Source organism: Heloderma suspectum, chromosome 3 (genome assembly GCF_057233095.1).
Source record: "Heloderma suspectum isolate Gila_16-S chromosome 3, 16-S_ref, whole genome shotgun sequence".
Taxonomy (NCBI): domain Eukaryota; kingdom Metazoa; phylum Chordata; class Lepidosauria; order Squamata; family Helodermatidae; genus Heloderma; species Heloderma suspectum.
The window spans coordinates 267450952-267470011 of record NC_139460.1 but is presented as its reverse complement, the minus strand read 5'-3'; the positions used below and the strand labels follow the sequence as shown (position 1 = coordinate 267470011).

General features: G+C 45.1%; 1 protein-coding gene across 1 annotated transcript in view; it reads left to right on the top strand.

Annotated features, from left to right (window-relative positions):
- Positions 1-1077: 1077 nt before the first annotated feature.
- The window catches only part of DGKG (diacylglycerol kinase gamma), a 117958-nt gene continuing 99975 nt past the window's right edge, over positions 1078-19060 (top strand). Inside the window, exons 1-5 of the mRNA XM_084842004.1 lie at positions 1078-1144; positions 6660-6736; positions 10439-10459; positions 13962-14127; positions 17463-17525. Of these exons, the coding sequence (XP_084698130.1) occupies positions 1078-1144; positions 6660-6736; positions 10439-10459; positions 13962-14127; positions 17463-17525 (394 nt within the window). The remainder of the gene's footprint in view (positions 1145-6659; positions 6737-10438; positions 10460-13961; positions 14128-17462; positions 17526-19060) is intronic.

Here is a 19060-nt window from a genome sequence, read left to right as displayed (position 1 = left end):
TCTTGTTTCTTTGGGATGCAGCAATGCTTTCATATCAGCACACTTCCGTATCAGCAACACTGTCCATCCTGTGTCCATTCAGTCCATCTGGCTGAAATGTAATTTACTTATTACATTTTTTATGCTGCCCTTTCTCCAAGGAGCTCAGGGCACTGTACATGGTTCTTTCCCCTCCTTTATCCTCACAACAACCTTGTGAGGTAAGTTAGGCTAAAAGATAATGACTTAACCAAGGCCATCCAAAGAGCTTCTTGGCTAAATGGGGATATGAACTTCAATCTCCGTGGTTCTGTTCTAACACTCCAACCTAGTCTTCCCCAATCTGGTGCCCTCCAGATGTATGGACTACAACTTCCACCATTCCCAGCCAGCATGGCAGGCACTAGGTTAGGGAAGGTTGTTCCAACCACTACACAACCCTGGAAATATCTTACTTCATTGTAGGAGTTCTGGTATGTTCAGTGGAGTCTGGTGGCTCCAATGTCAGTGGGACAGTAAACCCGCTCCTGGTTTCAGTCAGAACTCTAAAGGAGCTATCCAAGGTGAAACACCTTGGATAGCTCCTTTAGAGTTCTGACTGGTTCAGACTGAAACAGAGCAGATTCACTACCCCACTGACATCAGAGCCACCAACATCCTCTGGGTATGTTTATCGCTTCTAAATTTGTTTCCATATTATTAACAAAGCTTCAAGTAAACTCATTTCTACCTTACTTTCCCTGAAAGACAGACAGAAAGAAACATCCTGGATAAGATGCATGTGATTCTATAACTTGCTCATCTTATTTCTAGGCTTGGAAACATTAGCATTCCCCATGAAGTATTTTCTGATGGCATTCCTCTGTACGGTGCTTATAAGGATGGCTGTGAAGGAGCCAGGGACATCTTCATTCATGTGGATCAGGATCTGAGTTCTTCTGTGCACATCTAATAATAACAACAGTGACACCCACACAGTAGGCATCTGCAGATCTAATCTGGAGTAATGACCCAGAAGAATCCCTAGTTCTAGAGGTACAGCTCATCCAAGGACCTTTACGAGAGGTGGGCACGGCCTCCTCAGACTTCACCTCAAAGATGAGTGATGGCACATGGATCACGCTTAGTCCAGCAGAGTTTGCTCAGCTCCAGCAGTATTCTGACTGTAAGTACTATACCTGTCTCACTCCCGCAGATGGATGTCATGTTGTTGTGGATTATTTATGTTGGCAACATCATGCAGTCTGTTGGCCTCTAGCACATAGTGGATAAGGTGCATGACATTCTTGTCCTGCTTTTCATAGGGCTGGTAGAGTTACCAGCCAACAACAACTAAAGTGTAGAATATTGCAGTTATGTACAATAAGTCTTCTGTTTAAACCTGGGAATGTAAACTCTATTGTTGGCTGCCGAGATTTCATAAAAGGATTTTGGCCCTTCCAGCCAAGTAGCTAGTAAGAGTGGCATCCACCAGTGTACAGCCAAAGGAAATGCAACTGCAGTTGGTTAACTCCCTGAAAGCTCTTTGTAATTGGGGGTGGGGGTTAAGTAATATGGATCAGGTAAGTAAGAGAAATAGCAGCCAAAGGATATTTGCTTGGGATGCTCTTGATGATGTTAGGACAATTAAGACTTTCAATATCGTAAAATGGCTCCCTCAGCTTAGAAGGGTCCATGATAAAGCTACATATTTGGATAATCAGATTCTCCTGGTATAAAGGCACACATTTCCTGAGTTGTGTTTCTATGTGATGCCCTCAGCTGCAGTGGAGGGATGCTATAGCAAGGTGCCCTGAGAGTGGTGGATGTGTCTGAAATGCCTGCATCAGCTGGCAAATTTGGTTCTTTACCTTCTGAAATGTCCCCTATTTAGTGACATTAGAGTTAAATTTATTGTTAGTATCCTAGGATCTCATAAATTTGCTTCAGAGTAGAAACAGTCCATTATTTGCTGTCAGACCTGGATGGAGCAACTACCTATGGAGTATCAATGTTTGCACTAACAGCAAAGAAAATCAGAGCACATTTTGTTGGTATGTTGGAGGAACCTGGGACCTAGGGTCTGTACTGTATTGTAAACATATTTCTCTTTTTAATTTCTCAGTTCTTTGTACATTTTAATGCGATATTCCTTTAGTCATGGCCTTTGGCTTGTACAATAAATATAGATAAGTCCTGATCGCCTGGAGGAAGGGAAGTTCGGATGGGGTCATCAAACACAATGCATTGGAGCCATTCTTCCACTGCAAACCACACTGTACTTGATTGGCCACTTATGCATTGTCAAGGAAGAGGAAATGCATCACTAAAAAGGCAGACAAAAGAGGACACAGATTTGCATACAATTTCCATGTTATTCCCCACCACTTCTTCCATCTTTTTTTCTTCCACAAATAAATAAATAAGGGAGCAATCCTATGGGGTTAGGCGGCTGCCTTCAAACTCTGAGGCAACCGCCTATCCAATGCAGGGCAGGAGAAGTGCAGAGGGGATCATTCCCTCCGTGCTTCTCCTGCCCTGCATTTGCAGCTAGACAGCCAATTTCAGCTGTCTAGTCATGGGAAGGCAGAGTGGGGGAGGAGGCTGCCAGATGACACATGGAATGCGTTGTACCGGCATTTCTGCCTTCCTCACCCCAGAACGCCCCCTGGAATGCCCTGTTTTGGCCACTCCGTGCTCCTCTTCTGAGGGAGCATGGAAGGGGGGGAAGATCGGTTCTCTGGGAACTGACCTCAGAGCACGGGTTCCGAGGTCGATTCCCAGAAAACCACATATCCTATGGCCATCTAGCTGCTGACTAATGGCCATAGGATTGCTCCCCAAGTCTGTTAAGGAGGAAAAGATGGAATAGTAGCACAATGTCTTTTGATGGTTAGTGCTAGGAGCCCTTGATCTGGAAACTCCCTAAGAAGCAACTCCACAGCCAAGAGAGTTGGCAGTGTGATTTGTGAGGGAAGGAGGCAGTGCTAGCCTCATCAAGTCCTACAGTGTTCAAATTTTAACTCTGATGGAGCCAAATGCAAAAGAGTCTGTCCTCCAGTCTGTCCTGTCTACACAGGCAGCTTCCTTCTCTGCTTGTGGTTAGTAGACAAATTTTGTATGGGATTGTATAAAGCCTGTGGGGTGAGGATGTCCAGAACAATTGCTTCCCACTGACCTTATTGCCATGAATGTAAACTTTCAGAGGCTTTAGTCCAAACATTGCAACATTCATTACCAGTTAGAGACAGGATCTTGAGCATTTGAGCAGTCCCCTTATTTTATTTTTAGGAGTGTCTTCAGACATCTGAAAGCAGAATCCTACTTTTCAGCATTTTCCTGTGGCGTTTCAGTCTGTTTTGATCCTTTGGGACTGACTTCCTAATCCAGGGCAAGCTGAGTTGTGAGCCTGCATGGACATTTCACCTCCTGGTGTTCTGAGATCCTAGCAGGGAGGATTAAAAAAGGACTGGCTTCCATCAAGGCATCTTACAAAAGAACCCTTCTCAAATAGTTTTGGTGGTAGAAATAATGGAGGAAATCATTGAATCATGTTAAATTAACCCTGTTCTTTGTGTACGGACAATCGGGAGTCAAGTTGCTTCCAAGTCCTCCTCGCTCATCAGTTCAGGAGAGGAGTAGCTGCAGTGAAGCTGCAATCCCATGACAGAACCAAGTTGTACCAAGTGGAGGCTGGTGGCTCTGATGTCAGTGGGGCAGTGAATCTGCTCCAGGTTTCAGTCAGAACACCCTGGATAGCTCCTTCAGGGTTCTGACTGGTTCTGCCTGAAATCCAGAGATTCATTGCCCCACTGACATTGGAGCCACCAGCCTCCACAGGCTGTATTCATTGCTGGCAAGACAGAGGGCATGATAATGAGCATATAAGTCGGGGGCATGGGCTTTGAAAGAGGCAGAAATCATGCATTTCTGAGCCCAACATTACTCATACATGTAAGCACTGCCACCCTAACCTCGCTCTTTTGCCACCAAGAGAGAAAAGCTAAGGTGCCTGAGTTCTGCGTGTGCCGTGTTGTCCCCACCACCGCCACCGCCATCAGCTCCTCCTGCTGCCTAATCTTCCTCACAGCAGCAATACGGTGGGGATTGCTGGTGGTGAGGAAACGGCTTCCAAAAAGTTGCCATTTATGTGCATCATCATGTGCAAGCTGCCAAGATCAGCTGCTCCAGGGATTATGCTGCCTTGGAAAAGTTGGATCCATCCTAAAACAGCTGCACAAGGACTCTTGATCTCAGTGTTCAGTTGCCTCATGCGTCTATTGCCCTCAGACACATTATGTTTAAATGTCTGCTGGGAACAGGGCACAGAAGCCATAGGGGCGAGCTCTAAGGCCGCGTTGGCTTCAGTGTATTGGTAGATGAGGCCAGAAGCCATTAGTCTCTCCCCACCCCCACCCCCGCGTGCCTTAAGTGAGGGGATGGGAAGAGATGGGGAGCATGGTTTGAGAGAATGCCTTGTCGGGGTCACTCTAATTTGACAGGCTCCAGCCCACCCACATTGTGTATTTTATCCTCTGCTTGTCTCTCTCACAGTGCTTCTTAGGTACCACACACAGAGATTGTTCTCCCCAAAATTTCTGTATGTAGGTTGCCTGGGAAGTTTAGAGAGAGGGGCTTTTCTACACAAGGCTGTTAACTCACTGCATCTATCTTTGGTTTTGTTGCAGAACTGAGCTCCTAGCACTACATGTGGGGCCTTTCCTTTCCTGCTTTTCTACCACATAACATCTAGGTGGCACTGTGATATAGCAGAATAGAGCAAATACACAAGTAGAAACTGTGTTTTCTTTCTGCCATCAGAAATAATACCTCATTGTCCCTGCTCTAAAAAAAAACTCGCAGAAAGTGCTGTTTATAAACAGAATTGAAACTGGAGGGTCACATCGTCAACTAAAGAACCCATAAACAACCATGAGTAGGGAATGATGAGTGCCCAATAACGGCCTTGTGTAGAAAAGCTGAGAGCAAGAGAGAGACCCACCTTGCTGCCAACATTCCCAGACATACACATGAAGGAGGATTTGGGCAATTCTTAGTCTCTCTCTCATCCTCAACATGTTCCCACCTTGGCAACAACTAGCACCTGCCATGATCAGAGTAGGGCTGAACACGCAAACATTTTCAACACAAAAAAGGGACTGGGGTAGGGGGAATTTCCCAAAAGACAAACATTTGTGCCTGTTTGCCCTGATCAGCTGTTGCTTTGGAGCCATTTTTTCTCAAATTGTCCTTCCTAGTAATTATGAAGTTGTATAGCCAGCCAAATCAGGCAATGTAACAACATCACTGAGAGTAAATTAAGCTAATTCAGAGTGATGGCAGTGTCTACTGAGGCAACCCATAACCCCTCTCTCCCTAGTTAGCTTTGCCCTCAGTGGTTATGTCAGTTAAATCTGATTGGCTATGTGCAATCTATGTTATGTCAAATCTGATTGGCTATGTGAAGACTTCACTGTTTCTCAGAAGAAGGATAACTTGGGGGTGGGGGTGGGGATGGTGCCAAAGCTGAGCTAACAGAACCATAAAGAGGCTGACAACAGAGCTGCCACCTGGATGCTGGGTAAAGGCGGGCACGGGCAGGCTGAGTGCTTGCAGTGGGATGCCTTTTCTCTGCATTCTTCCTCCCTTCACTGCATATGGAGAGGGGTGGGGGGAATAAGTGAAAAAGTTTGCCACCCAAAAAATATTTTAAAAGGGGGGTGTTTTTTCACTGAGGAAGGCATTTTTATGGCAAGTGCCCTGTTGCTTCAGTGCTGTCCTAATTCTGAGGGGCATTTCAACCATAACAGATTTTCAACACAGAAGCACTTCCACATAGGAAAAATCTGGCCATCTGCATGTAGCTCATCACACATGACAATCGCATATGTCTGTTTTATTGTCTGTACATGGGGAAAGCATTTCTTGGCCTTAGCTTTCAAGTGCATATGAAACAGACATGTGTGATTACTTATTTATTGCATTTATATCCCACTTTTTCTCCAGAGAGTTCAAGGAAGTGTAAATAAGTCTGTCCGTCCTCCATTTTATATTCACAGCAACCCTGAGAGGTAAGCTAGGCTGAGAGAGGTATGATTGGCCTAAGGTCACCCATAAAGAGTTTCTTTGAAGATTTGAACCCATGTCTCCCTAGCCTTAATCCAATACTCTAACCACAACATCATACTGACCCTCCACATGGAGATCATTATGGTTTGCATGGGGTTGGCCTTTTTTCCTGTTTGGAAGTCCTCTCTGTGGAGGAACTTTTGGTCCTAAGTCTAGCAGATCTTCTCATCAAGAAGACAGCTGCTCTCTGTTCCCTGAACAATACTAGGGTCAAATACTTCTCATTGCAAGTTTGATGCTGCTGCTGCCACCTCGTCATCATCATCGTCGTCGTTGTTGTTGTTGTTGTTGTCGTCGTCCTCTTCTTCTTCTTTGATAGCATCTGGGATATTGTAAATATAGGGATTAAGTAGCTCACGCATTTACAAGTTCATTAAAAACCTTTTAAAAGAGAAGAGCAGACTGGATTCCCTTGAAATTACAGCACCTGCCATGAATTTTACAACTTTATTTTAATCAAGGCTTTTCCATGGCTGTATATAATCATTCCTAAGCTTGACAAACTGCAAGGAACCTCTGAGGAAATAGATGGCACTTTACTAATTTTATTGCCATGCATGTTCTCCTTCTAGATTCCTCAAAGAAACTGAAAGATGTTTTAGAAGAGTTCCACGGGGATGGTGTTCTATCAAAATATAATCCAGAACAGGTAAGGAAATGTGTGGTGAATATATTTCTAAATCCATTATGTGCAAACCAGGCCTATATCTTGCAGTAACAAATTCCATAGTTTGACTATGCACTGTTTAAAGAAGTACTGCCTTTACTGTCCTTGTGATTTTATTTATCATGTCACACATTAGAGGTCTCTGAGAGCCAGACTAGATGCAATGCTAAACATGACTTTACCAACCACATCAGGAATAATAATAATAATAATCATGAGGGTGGGGAATTGGTTTTTATTTGGACTGTGGCAGGGGAGGAAAGGGTAAATCCTCTTCTCCCTGCACACTACCATCCCAATGAAAATCTCCCACCACACCTGCCACTATATGTTGAAAAATACGATAGAAGACTCTGTCCTTTACGAGAGAGAGAGAGAGAGAGAAATAACTTTTCTGAAAGGCAACAGACATGAGGAATGGGGCCTACCTTTATAGGAAAAGCAGATTAGTATGAACAATAATAATGGGTTGTTCCCAGGTAAGAAAAGGAAATAGCTACAGAGTTATTCAAGAACACAAAAGGCTCCAGAAGTGTAGAATATCAGATGAAATTAAATGAGAAATGGGCACAAAGAATTTTTGGGAAATTCTTGACACATGCAGTAAGTAATTACTAGGACAAGCCAACAAAAGAAGCAGCAGAAATTGCAACTGCGCTCTCTGTTAAGAAGTGTGCTTGTTAGGCACTTAGGAGAGAGCAGGACTAATGCTGTGTTGTGGTGGGTGGCTGTAAGTGGGCTGCATTGCTTTCCACCAAGAGCACATGCTGCGGCTTGTATCCCACGGCAGGAGATATTACTGTGATTATTTCTATTGCACAAAGCAACTGATGTAGGTATAATTCATTACTACCCGCTCGGAGAAATTACTGCGTTTGCCATGGGGATTAATGACTAATTGCCTTTGAAGTCTCTTTGAAGAATAGATTAGCTTTCCAGCAGAGGATGTGTAGGAAGCTGACCATAACGGAGTGTATGGGTGGGGGAGGTATTTTCCTTCACTCCCTTTGTGGCATTTAGTTTTCATTTGTTTCATGGCCCTCCCCCTACTTTATACCTGCAGCAATAATTTACTGGGTGAGGGGGCGATAACCCACTGCTCAGAATTGTACCACTCCAGGCCCCTTCCCAGCTCACTTAGGAAAAGCCAAAGTGGGGGTGTTATTTCCCACTCTTTGAGGGAATATCCCATGATTGTTGACAGCTGGGTCAAGAATATGCCACGAACAGCAGTTTTCTTGTAGCAATTGCCACACTGCGATCGCTATGACCAAAAGGCAACTTTCAGTTAAGGTGGTTGTGTGACCTACTTTACAGAGGATAGTTCTCTGTTCGATGGACTGTTGGAGGAAAGTCCTGAATTCTATTTAAAGGGATGTCCAAGTCTGTTTTAAAGATAAAGAACCATGAAAAGGGAGGGCTGGAGGGAACTTGAGGCTGCTCATCTACAGTTAGCACCCAGATGGGAGACGGAGCAGGCACACAGGACACCTGGTCACAGCTGTCCCCACTATGGTGAGATGTATTTTTATTTCAACTATAGTAATGACTTCAACATTTGCATCTATACATATAATTAGCATGTGCAATTGTATGCAAATATGTGTCCCCTTTTGTCTTCTCTTTTGATGATGTGTAAGTGGCCACGCTAAGGGTACATCCAGATGGAGGCTTTTAAGGCACAGTCCTATGCATGTTTAGACAAGGAAAAGACATACAATTTCCAGCATTCCCCATCCAGCATGACATGCTGGGGTATGCTGGAAATTGTAGGACCTTTTCCTGTCTAAACATGCATAGGATTGCACCCTTCATGCGAAATTGTCCTGGCTCATTCACAGAATTTTATGAGTGGGTCTAGACATTGTCGTCATCTTCCACTCCTAACTCTCCTGTGTTTTCCCACTGCTTCTTCATCTTTTTTTTTTTCTTTCCATGGAAAATCTTTAAGAAAGATTTAAGGAAGAAAAGACAGAACAGCTGCACAGTGCCTTCTGTAAGTCAGCACCCAGACCCCTCCGTCTACAAGCTCTCTATGTTCAATGAATCTGGAAACAGGAGTGCTTGCAGGCTTTTCTGCTGCAGAGTGGCACTACTGCTGCCCAATCCACCTTCTTTTCTCTAGGGGCACGTGTACAGCATGTAGATCCATTTCTTAGTACAGTTTCTTGTTTGCTTCTTCCCCACCCAGCGTATTTCAAATGGGCTGTCCTCTTTTCTTTTCTTTTCTTTTGTGTGTGTCTTCAACTGCCTTGCATATGTATCTGCACCACAGCTTGGTGCTAAAAAATGTCACTTCTACACTGTTGTTTATTTGCTTGTATATCTACTTATAGGTTATTTTTCCACCTGAATGCCTTCAAAATGACTTCGGGAATAAAAAGATAAAAATAAAATTTGAAAAAACCCGACAAAATTAAAATGCTAACTAAAACCTTAAAACACACAGAGCAGCCAGATAATAAAACAATGAATATTGAAGAGCCAGAACAGTAACAGACAACTGCTTGGGTCAAAGGCCAGGCAAAATAAAATAGTCCTAACCACGTGATGAAATGCCTATAACCTAGACTTCTTTCAAATCAGATCTGGAGATGAGGAGGAGAAGGAGCATGAACAATTGTCATTCCCTTTTTCTCCATCTTAGGCTTTGGGCAACCAATTGGGGGGGGGTCAGGAAGTAGCATCTAAGGGTCCAACATGGAGGGCCCACACAATAGCTGCAAACCCATAGCAAGCACTGATACAAAGGACCCATACATAGTTCCCTTTGGTTTGTTTTCGTGTCATTTCTTTCTCTCCTTATCAATATCATTGGACACATGTACATTATAATTATCCCACTACAACAGAAACTAACTGTAGTCCTTTCAAAACCCTCTCAAATTCATATCCAGGGTGTACAGGTGCCCTACTTTGCAGAGAACAGACCTCTATTTGAAGGTCTGCCAGAGGACAGCCCGCTATTTGAAGGCTATTTGACAGTCTGTCCAGTCCAAATCCTGTTTATTTGATTGTTTGCTTGCTTATTATTACACATATAGCCTGCCTTTTTTCTGGCAAGGAACCCAAGGCAGCTTACCTGGTCCTCTTCCTCCCCATTTTATCCTCACAACAATCCTGTGACGTCGGTTTAAAGGCTTTTATGCAATCCTAAACACACTTACCTGGGAATGAGCCCCACTGAAAAACAATGAGAATTCCTTCAGAGTAAGCACACATTGGATTGTGCTGGCTACATGTGGCCTTGAGCATCACAGTCACTTAGCCTAACCTACCTCACAGGGTTGTTGTGTAACTAAACCAAAGTAACCCTTTGTGTGCTGTCCTGAGCACCTTGGAAGAAGTCCCAAATACAAATACAAAAAAGAAAATGAATAAATACATGAACTAGTATTTCATTTAGTCCTTTGAATAGTTACTGTAGTTTTTCCATGCAGAACTTCTGCCTGCTATCTGTCAACTAAGTAGAAAGTTTACAAGTCAGGGAGAAGGCTCATCCAGAAGTCTTCGCCCTAATGCATTCTGAGGTGGTACAATCATGGGAAGGACTTTACCACATGGCATCCTGGATATTTGAATTGCCTCTGTCTAGCAGAGTAGCTACTTCTGTTCCTTCTGCTGCTCAGCACTTCTTCACTTAACTGTCCTTTGTCTTTTTTTGCTCTTCCTTCCCTCCTTTAGAAACAAGACACTCTGAACCAAGTAAGACTCATTTTCCATACTCTAGTTACTACATGTGGTGTTTACATGTTGCTTTGCATGTTCGCTTTGGTAAAACTGAGTACCCTAAAAAAACAAGTAGGCTCGGGCTAATGGCACGCAGTTGCAGTCTGCACTCCATAAAAAAGGGACAAAACCTCAAGGCTACAACAGTCTTTTTGGGGAATCCATGTATGGAGGGATAAATCCTCAAAGACATTTTGTCACTGTAATCCATTGAGTCATGAATTGATGCCATTATTCTTGCACCATGCAGAGAATTGCTTCCTGCAGATGGGGAGCATTTTGTAGAAATCATATGATTATGACTGTAAGGGCATTTATACACAAGATTTAAAACGGCTTTTCCTTAAATTGGTCTGTGATGTAAATATAAAGTCTACTTCACCTGCACCATACATTCAGTTTTTCTTCCATAGTATATATACCAACAGCAAACTCAGTTCTCTGGGTGGCTATCCACATGTAGCTAAAACTGCACCGCCCATGAACTTGGGAACCCCAAGATTTGCAGAAGTAAAACAAATCTAATGGGCAAAAGAAACCTCCAAATAGCCTATTGAGGACTGAGCATGAACAGTGGCCACAGAATGCTGAGAGACTGGGGCGGGGGGGGGGGGCATGGGGACAGACAACTGGGGAGAGAGAATAGAATGGAGTATCCTGGGAAAAGGACTGCCTGGCTGGAACACTAAACAGAAACTGCACTCACACTCCAATATTGTGTGGCAGGTCCAACTTCTTCTTTTCTATCCCTCCTTAACAACATTTACACATGGTACATGTAGCAGGCCCAGAAGTAATCTTTTGTGTCTACTTTCAAACCCTTTGAACAGAAAATGAATTCATTACCAGGATGAAGAGTCAGTGGGAGTTTTTGAAGTGAGATATGATCCAAAAATGTATGCCTATTTACTTGGGAGTTTGTGTAGTTCACTAGCAACAGTGCAAGTTAAGTGGAATGCTGATTACAAGAGTGAAATTTTGCAGAGAGTATAATAGTTCTGCTACAGGATTTTGTTGCCTTTGATCCTACCCACCTCTCCACATTTGGTTCCTCAACTTGGCCCTCAAAATAGCACTACTAAGAAAGTTGTGAACCACCTGCTACCTATTATATGCCTGCTGCCCATCTCAGGGCCCAGAGTAGTGGAAAGCTGTCTGAATGTCACAGACCTGAGCCTGGAGACTCAGTTTCACTCCAAAGAGGACTCTGAGCCCAATGAGGTACTGGTCACCCCACTCTTTAGCAACCACTGATGCATCCCCACCCCCAGTCCCAAAGACTCAGCCTTCCCATCAGCCTCATCCTCCAAGAATGGCTCTCCCAAAGCCTCTCAGGTCCCTCAGCTACATAGGAGTTTAAGGCTATGGAAATAAGCACAGGCCCTTTAAGGCTGTAGTCAGTACCCTGTGGATGGTGGTGCTTCTGAGGGAACTGAGCTGACTGGAACAATGGCTTCTTCCTTGAAGAAGTACCCCATCCTAGCAGTTCCTGCAGAGCACCGTGAGAGGTGCTATTAGTCTCTGCCATGTTGTGCTCTTGTTTACCCAGCATAACTGCCGATGGAACATGCCTTGCCCATCATGCCTTCGTTCTACCAGAGTCTATATGAGGGCCTGATGGATGGGCTTCCCACAGGGCTCAACCCTAGCCTGGACACTGAGAGTAGTCTGGTCTAGATCTGGACCAGGAGTCCATGTTTTCTGGATTGCAAGCTGAGCAGAGCCCCAAACAGACCAGATGTGAGAGGTGTGTCATGTGTGAAGAATCTTGCTGTTCCTCAGCTTGGCAACCTAACACTGCCAGGTCTGTGCCACCAGTGCCTCCAAAGACACCCCAGCACCCCACTTGCCAGAATTTCTTTCCACAGCCTGGGCCGAGTGTTTCACCTTTTGTTATTATGTGCCCTCTTGAAGAGTTTTAGCTGCCTCTCCTATGTGCTGCCGCCATATAGGAATGCAGTCCAGCATGCACCAGCGCTAGCAATGTGTGTGTAAGAAATGTATCACTGCATTTGTGTGTGGCGTACTTACATGTAATGTGTACTTCTGCAATGTAACCTTTCTTCAGTGCAAGCAGAAGAGATATCTAGTTGCGTATAGTGCTGTATGTATGCTGCCAAGCGTTTCTACTGTGTACCTATAGCTATATGTGTTCCACTGCATATACCTGCTTTGGGAGAAGCATCAGGCAGAGCTCAATGCATTCCTGCTATATATAATGCTTTTTCTCTGAGTGTGTTTACATTCTGATATTTTTTTTGTCTCTTTTATATTGGGATAGGTAGGTAGATGTCAATGAATTCCTCCTGTGCAGTCTGTGGCCATTTCTTGTATTGGTTCTTGGGATATACATGTGTTTTCTCTCAGTCTAATGACATTTTCCCCAGAGTCTTGAAACCTGGACTCCTGCAACTGTAGACTGCACACTGCCAGCTGGTCCCCCGGGTGTATTTTTTGCAACAAATGTGCTTTATTTCCTTTACTGGATCCCAGCATCACTGCTGACACTCACATGCATAACTGAACCTTCATGGGTTGTGTCCAGCAGTGTCCTTCTGCCAGCGCATTGAATTTTCCCTCCAGACTGTAACCCTTTGCACTCCCAAATCTATTCTACAGTAGTTAGGGAAATCTCTGGAGAAGATTGGGGTGTATGCAAGGTGGGAGCTGCAGGGGGGGGAGGGAAAGGGAAAAGCCCATTGCATGAGCAGATGTCTGCCTCTATAACATCGGATTTAGCACCATTGCCCTGAAAGTCACCCTTTGCCATCCCCCAAGAGATGATGGAGTACTCACTGTGTGTCAGGGAGTGGGCTGGGGGGCTGCTATTTGTTCTTTCTTTCTTTGTTTTTGTTTTTGTGAGTGGGGCAATGTAAGCACAATGCCATTCAAACCATGCTCTTTAATCCAAAGTTGTCATCTTTCCTACTACCACGGCTCATATGCATATGTTGTCAGTTCCATATTTTAAATTGCCAATTAATTAACAGTGAGGATGAGCTTAAAAACAGCAACCCAGAGATAAATATAATCACTGTCTGATTTTAAAAGTAGTCAGGGGACAGCTCCTCTCTCCATTCTAAGGTAAGTAACCCACGAACCATAGGACAGCGAAGTCTTTCTTGACCTAAAAATAATGTAGCCTTTTATCCCCAGCTTCTTCCTGTGACATCCTCCTATTGGACCATCCACATGGTTCCTGTGACACATTGATTGGTCCATGTTCATAACTGGGCAATTGCTACCTTGAGGGCATATATATATATATATATATATATATATATATAATGCATTAGTGTTAGCCTGAAAGCTCAGTTGTTGATACCAATCATTGCCTTGTGTGGGTGTATTTCTGCACAACTAACTAGATATGTGGTTGACCTTTTTTTTAAAAATCAGAAGGCAAAATCTAAGTGGCAGAATTTCTAATGGGATTTTTTGCTCTCTTTTTTTGCTTCACTGCCTTCCTCCGCTATAGCCTATTGACTATGAAGGGTTCCAGCTCTTCATGAGAACATATCTGGAGGTGGATATTCCTGAAGAGCTCTGCCAACACCTCTTCATGTCCTTCAAACGAAAAGTCTGCCAGTATTCCCCAGAGAGCCAGCGGCAAAGTTCCAGTGTTCCACAGTTCAGCAATCTTGGTGAGCAGCATGGGTTCTCCTCTTCAAACCTCACTAGCTACCAACTAGTGCAGCCTTCCCCCACCTGGTGTCTGCCAGATGTGCTGGACTTGCAGCTGGAATGCAGTGCTGGGGTTTGCAGTCAAACACATCTGAAGGGCACCAGGATGGGGAAGGCTGATATGGTGAATCAACTGTTTGTTTGTAAGGTTTAAATTCGATGTTGCATGTTCAGTGAAATTAAAAACAGAAATAAAGCTGGAATGTCTTTAGAGGTGGTCTTTGTTAGAATTATTTTTAGAGAGGAACAAGTGGGACCTGCAAGCAACTGTTGTAGTATGTATTTTATTTTTTATTATTACATTTATATCCTGCCTTTTTTCTTCTTGCAAGGAACCCAAGGCAGCTTACATGGTGGTCCTCCTCTCCATTTTATCCTCACAAAAACCCTGTGAGGTAGGTTAGGCTGAGAGTCAATGACTGGCCCAAAGTCACCCAATGAGCTTCATGGCCGAATGGGGACTAGAACCCAGATTTCCCAAGTCCTAGGCCAACACTCTAACCACTACACCACACTGGCTTCTGGAGTGCTCCTTGTTCAAGCTTCCAGACAGCTGTTTCCACTCTATTCCCCCCCATGCTAGTTTTCCAGGTTTCGCCCCCAGTAGTAAGTCAGCATTCTGTGCCCACTGATTGTGCTGTTTGGGGTTCTTTCCCCATTAGTTTGTTTGCTTGCTTGTTTGTTTTTTGAAGATTTTTCTGCTTCTGCAAACCCTGGGGTTCCCCCAAGCCTGCTGATAGGTCCCTCTTGTGTATGAATGGTGCTCTTTTGGGCACTCAGAATGGGTTTGCTGTACGTATAAGTTGGCAGAGAGAGAGTTGTTTATAATAGTTACATGACAGAAAATTCTGAAATGTACATTCCTGACAATTGCCAGATTCTGGACTTGCATATCCTTTTGTGCATGCCTGACCCAGCTCCGGAAGTTCCCATTCACATACTTTCTATTAGGGATGTATGGATTTTATTAAATCCATTCCATCTGTGTTTTGCAAGCTGTCAGGCGTCTTTCACTCCATCATCCACTCATTGATAGAAGTGGGGGAGGGGGGTTAGTTTAGAATTGGGATATCTGAGAATTTTGCTTACATATGTATGTATGTATGTATGAATTCTATTTCTATACTGTCCAATATTCGAAGTTCTCTGGGTGGTTCACAAAAACCACTTGCTCCAAGTGCACATTAGTGCTAGTGCACATTAGCACAAATCCCTCCCCGCCTAGTTAAAACCGGTCTGCAAGTCCATGGAGTCCATGCGACTCAGAAAAGGCTGGGGCATTGAAGAATGCGCAGGTCAGATTCATGGAAATCTGAACTCATTAGAATCCATTGCAGATTTCTCTGACATCCCTACTTTCTACAGGATGTCCTACAGGAGCACCATTATGGCACATCTTGGAATGAAATATGCTGATTCCTAGACTCAATGAATTAGAAGGTTAGGGGAAATGTTGCACATCAGCTGTGGAAACAGAGTAAAAGAGTGGCTAGACTGGGGGTAGGCAATGCGGTGCCCGCGGGCATCAATGCACCTGTGGACTCCTCCCCCATGCCCATGAAGTGCCCTGCAGTTACCTGTGATGATATTGTTGTTGTTGTTGTTGTTGTTGTTAGGGTGGCCAAGTGCACTACAGAGTGAAGTGCTAGTGTTCGGTGCTGCTTTCTTTGTTCGTCTGAATGCCTCTGCATCCCATATGGACCCAGAGCCATTTTTAGGAAGTAAAGATGGCAGGTGACTGGAAGGAAGGGAGGGAGGGAGGGACAGACCTCACTACCACTGCCTGGTAAGGGAGGAGACTTGGGGATGGCAGCGGGGACACTGGGGGAGAAAGCTGGAGGTGACCTAACGAAGTGGAGAGGAGGAAATGGGCAGTCCAGGGCTGGGGGGAAACCAACAGGGTGGGAGGAGACCAGGGCTAGGGTGAGGAGAGCTACAGAGAGCAATGGTAGGAGTGACCCAAGTGGGGGTGAGGAGAAGAAAGTGGTGAGGGTGTGTGTGTGTGTGTGTGTGTGTGTCGGGAGGTGATCCTGAAAAAGAGAGGGAAATGAGTGACTGATCTTTTGTGCTATGGCTGTGGAGAATGAGAGAGAGAGAGAGAGAGAGAGAGAGATAACATGTGTGTGTTTCGGGGTATGTGATCATAAATGAGAGAACTGTGGGCTCAAAGGAGCAGGCTTGTGTTTTGGGGCTCAGACCCTATCTCTGCCTTGTATTCAGGTTCTGGGGCAGTTTATTTGTCTGTTAAACTCGCCTGTTTGCCTTTCTGTGAAATACGTGTTTTGTGACTGGCCATGCTCACCATGGCAGCCATTTTGTGAATGGGCAATCCCCCATGGCAGCCATTTTGTGACAGTGCCTATGACATTTTCCCTGGCTCAGTGGTAGAGCGTCTGCTTTGCATGCAGAAGGTTCCAAGTTCAATACCCAGCATCTCCAAGTAGGGCTGGAAAAAAGCCTGTCCGAAACCCTAGAGAGCCGCCGCTGCCACTCAGTATCGGCAATACTAGGCTAGATGGACCAAAGGTCTGACTCTGTATGAGGCAGCTTCCTATGTTCCTGAAATTCCACATGCACTCACTGGCTCAAAAAGGTTGGAGACTGCTGGGCTAGACCATAAGAACTTGTGAGCTGGACAAATGGTGAAGCTATCACATGCTAGACTCAGCCTGGTTCCACTGTGCCAGTTATTAGATTCAGGAACTTGATCCAGGATCATCATGATCGGGGATCTCATTTGGTAAGTCAACTGGGACTATAGATTCTGAAGCTTCAGACCTCTCAAGATGCTGAAGGGAGCAGAAGTATGCAACATCATCCCCTATATTTGGCAGGTAGTAGGAAGGGTCTGGATGGGTCAGACCTGGTATACACGCTAGGAGCCAGGCCTCCAGCTACTGCTTGGCTCAACAGAGCAATGCCTGCTATACTTCTGGCAGCAGCTCCCAGCTCCTTCCACTCTGCACTGCTTCTACTTTCTCCACAGACCCTCCAGACCTAGACTTAGGTAGGGCCATCCACAGCTCAGGCCAGGTCCTGATAGCGCCTACTTGTAGTTTGCACTGAAGAGGAGGCAGAATAAAATGAGCGTGCAACCCAGTGTATTTCTAACCCAGTATGTGATGCGCTTTTCCAGGAAAGGAGTGAAAGAATGTGACAGCTGTTTACTGGAACCCTTTGCAAGAAAGTTTGCAAATAAACATTTGTTTGATGCATGGATGGATGGATTGCACTAAACATTTAGCAGGTGGCCATTGATCAAGTCTGTCTTTATTCTTCTCCTTCTTGCATTCAGAGTCCAAGACTATTGACACAGGTATCTCCATCCAGACTGAAGTTGCTTGTGCTCCCGTTACAGGTAACCATTACAAGTACTTTCACAGTGTAAGAAATCCCTGTTCTGCATTTAACAGGGAGCTCCACAGACATAGACGTAAACAGGCAGAACTCTGTTCAGCTTCAGTTCCGGCACTCTCTTGCTTCCCCCTGCCCCCTTATTTGTTTGTTTGTTTGTTAAATTTCTTAATCGCCAGTCTGGCCAGTCACCCAGCCAGTCTGGGCAATGTACATCAATACAAACAGCTTTAAAACAATAAAAATTTACATTAAAACATCATATTTCTAAAAATAGCCTAACCCACCCCAAATGCCTGCCTGAACAACCACGTTTTTAATGCATAGCGGAAGCTCATTAAAGAGGGGGCATGGTGGAGTTCCCTAGGGAGGGAGTTCCACAGAGTGGGGGCCACCACAGAGAAGGCCCTCTCCCTCGTCCTCACCAGTCTAGCTGTCCTGGCTGATGGAACAGAGAGAAGGCCATCTGAGGCTGATCTTGTTAAGTGGCCTGTCTGGTGCTGCTGGAGGCACTCCTTGAGATAGGCTGGGCCCGAACCATATAGGGTTTTAAAGGTCAAAACCAACACCTTGAATTTGGCCCAGAAAACAGCTGGTAACCAGTGCAACTCCTTCATCACTGGAGTGATGTGATCACACCGGCAGCTGCCTTTAATCAGGTGAGCCGCTGTGTTCTGTACCAGCTGCAGCTTCTGAACCATCTTCAAGGGTAACCCCATGTAGAGTGCATTGCATTAGTCTAGACGAGAGGAGACCAGGCCATGTACTACTGATGGGAGCACATGGTTGGGAAGGTAGGGGCGCAGCCACCGTATCAGATGGAGTTGGTACAGTGCTGTCCGGCTCACAGCTGACACCTGAGCCTCCATGGATAGCTGGGAGTCTAAAATGGGTCCCCCAGGCTGCGGACCTGGTCTTTCAAGGCTAGCCATACCCCATTCAACACAGGTCAACATCCCCCAACCTCCTCTTGTCTCCCACCAAAAGTACCTCAGTCTTGTCAGGGTTCAGCTTATTCCTCCCCATCCAGCCACTCACCGTCTCCAGACATTTGGACAGGGATTCTACGGCCAACCTTGGTGAAGATTTAAATGAGAGGTAGAGCTGTGTGTCATCCGCATGTTGATGACACCGCACCCCAAACCTCCTGATGATAGCCCCCAGCGGCTTCACATAGATGTTAAATCGCATCGGGGAGAGGATGGAACCCTGTGGCACCCCATAAGTTAGTGGCCATGGGTCCGAAACCTCCTCTCCCAGTGCTAAACTCTGGTACCTGCTGGAGAGGAAGGACCAGAACCACCATAATATGGTGTCTCCAATGCCCAGCCCCTCCAGGCGGTCCAGGAGGATACCATGGTCAATGTTATCAAAAGCTGCTGAGGGGTCAAGGAAAACAAGGAAGGAACATTTACCCCTATCCAAAGCCCTCCTCATATCACCCACCAAGGCGACCAAGGCCATTTCTGTCCCACGCCCAAGCCTGAAGCCTGATTGAAATGGATCTAGATAATCTGCTTCTTCAAAGTGTGCCTTCAA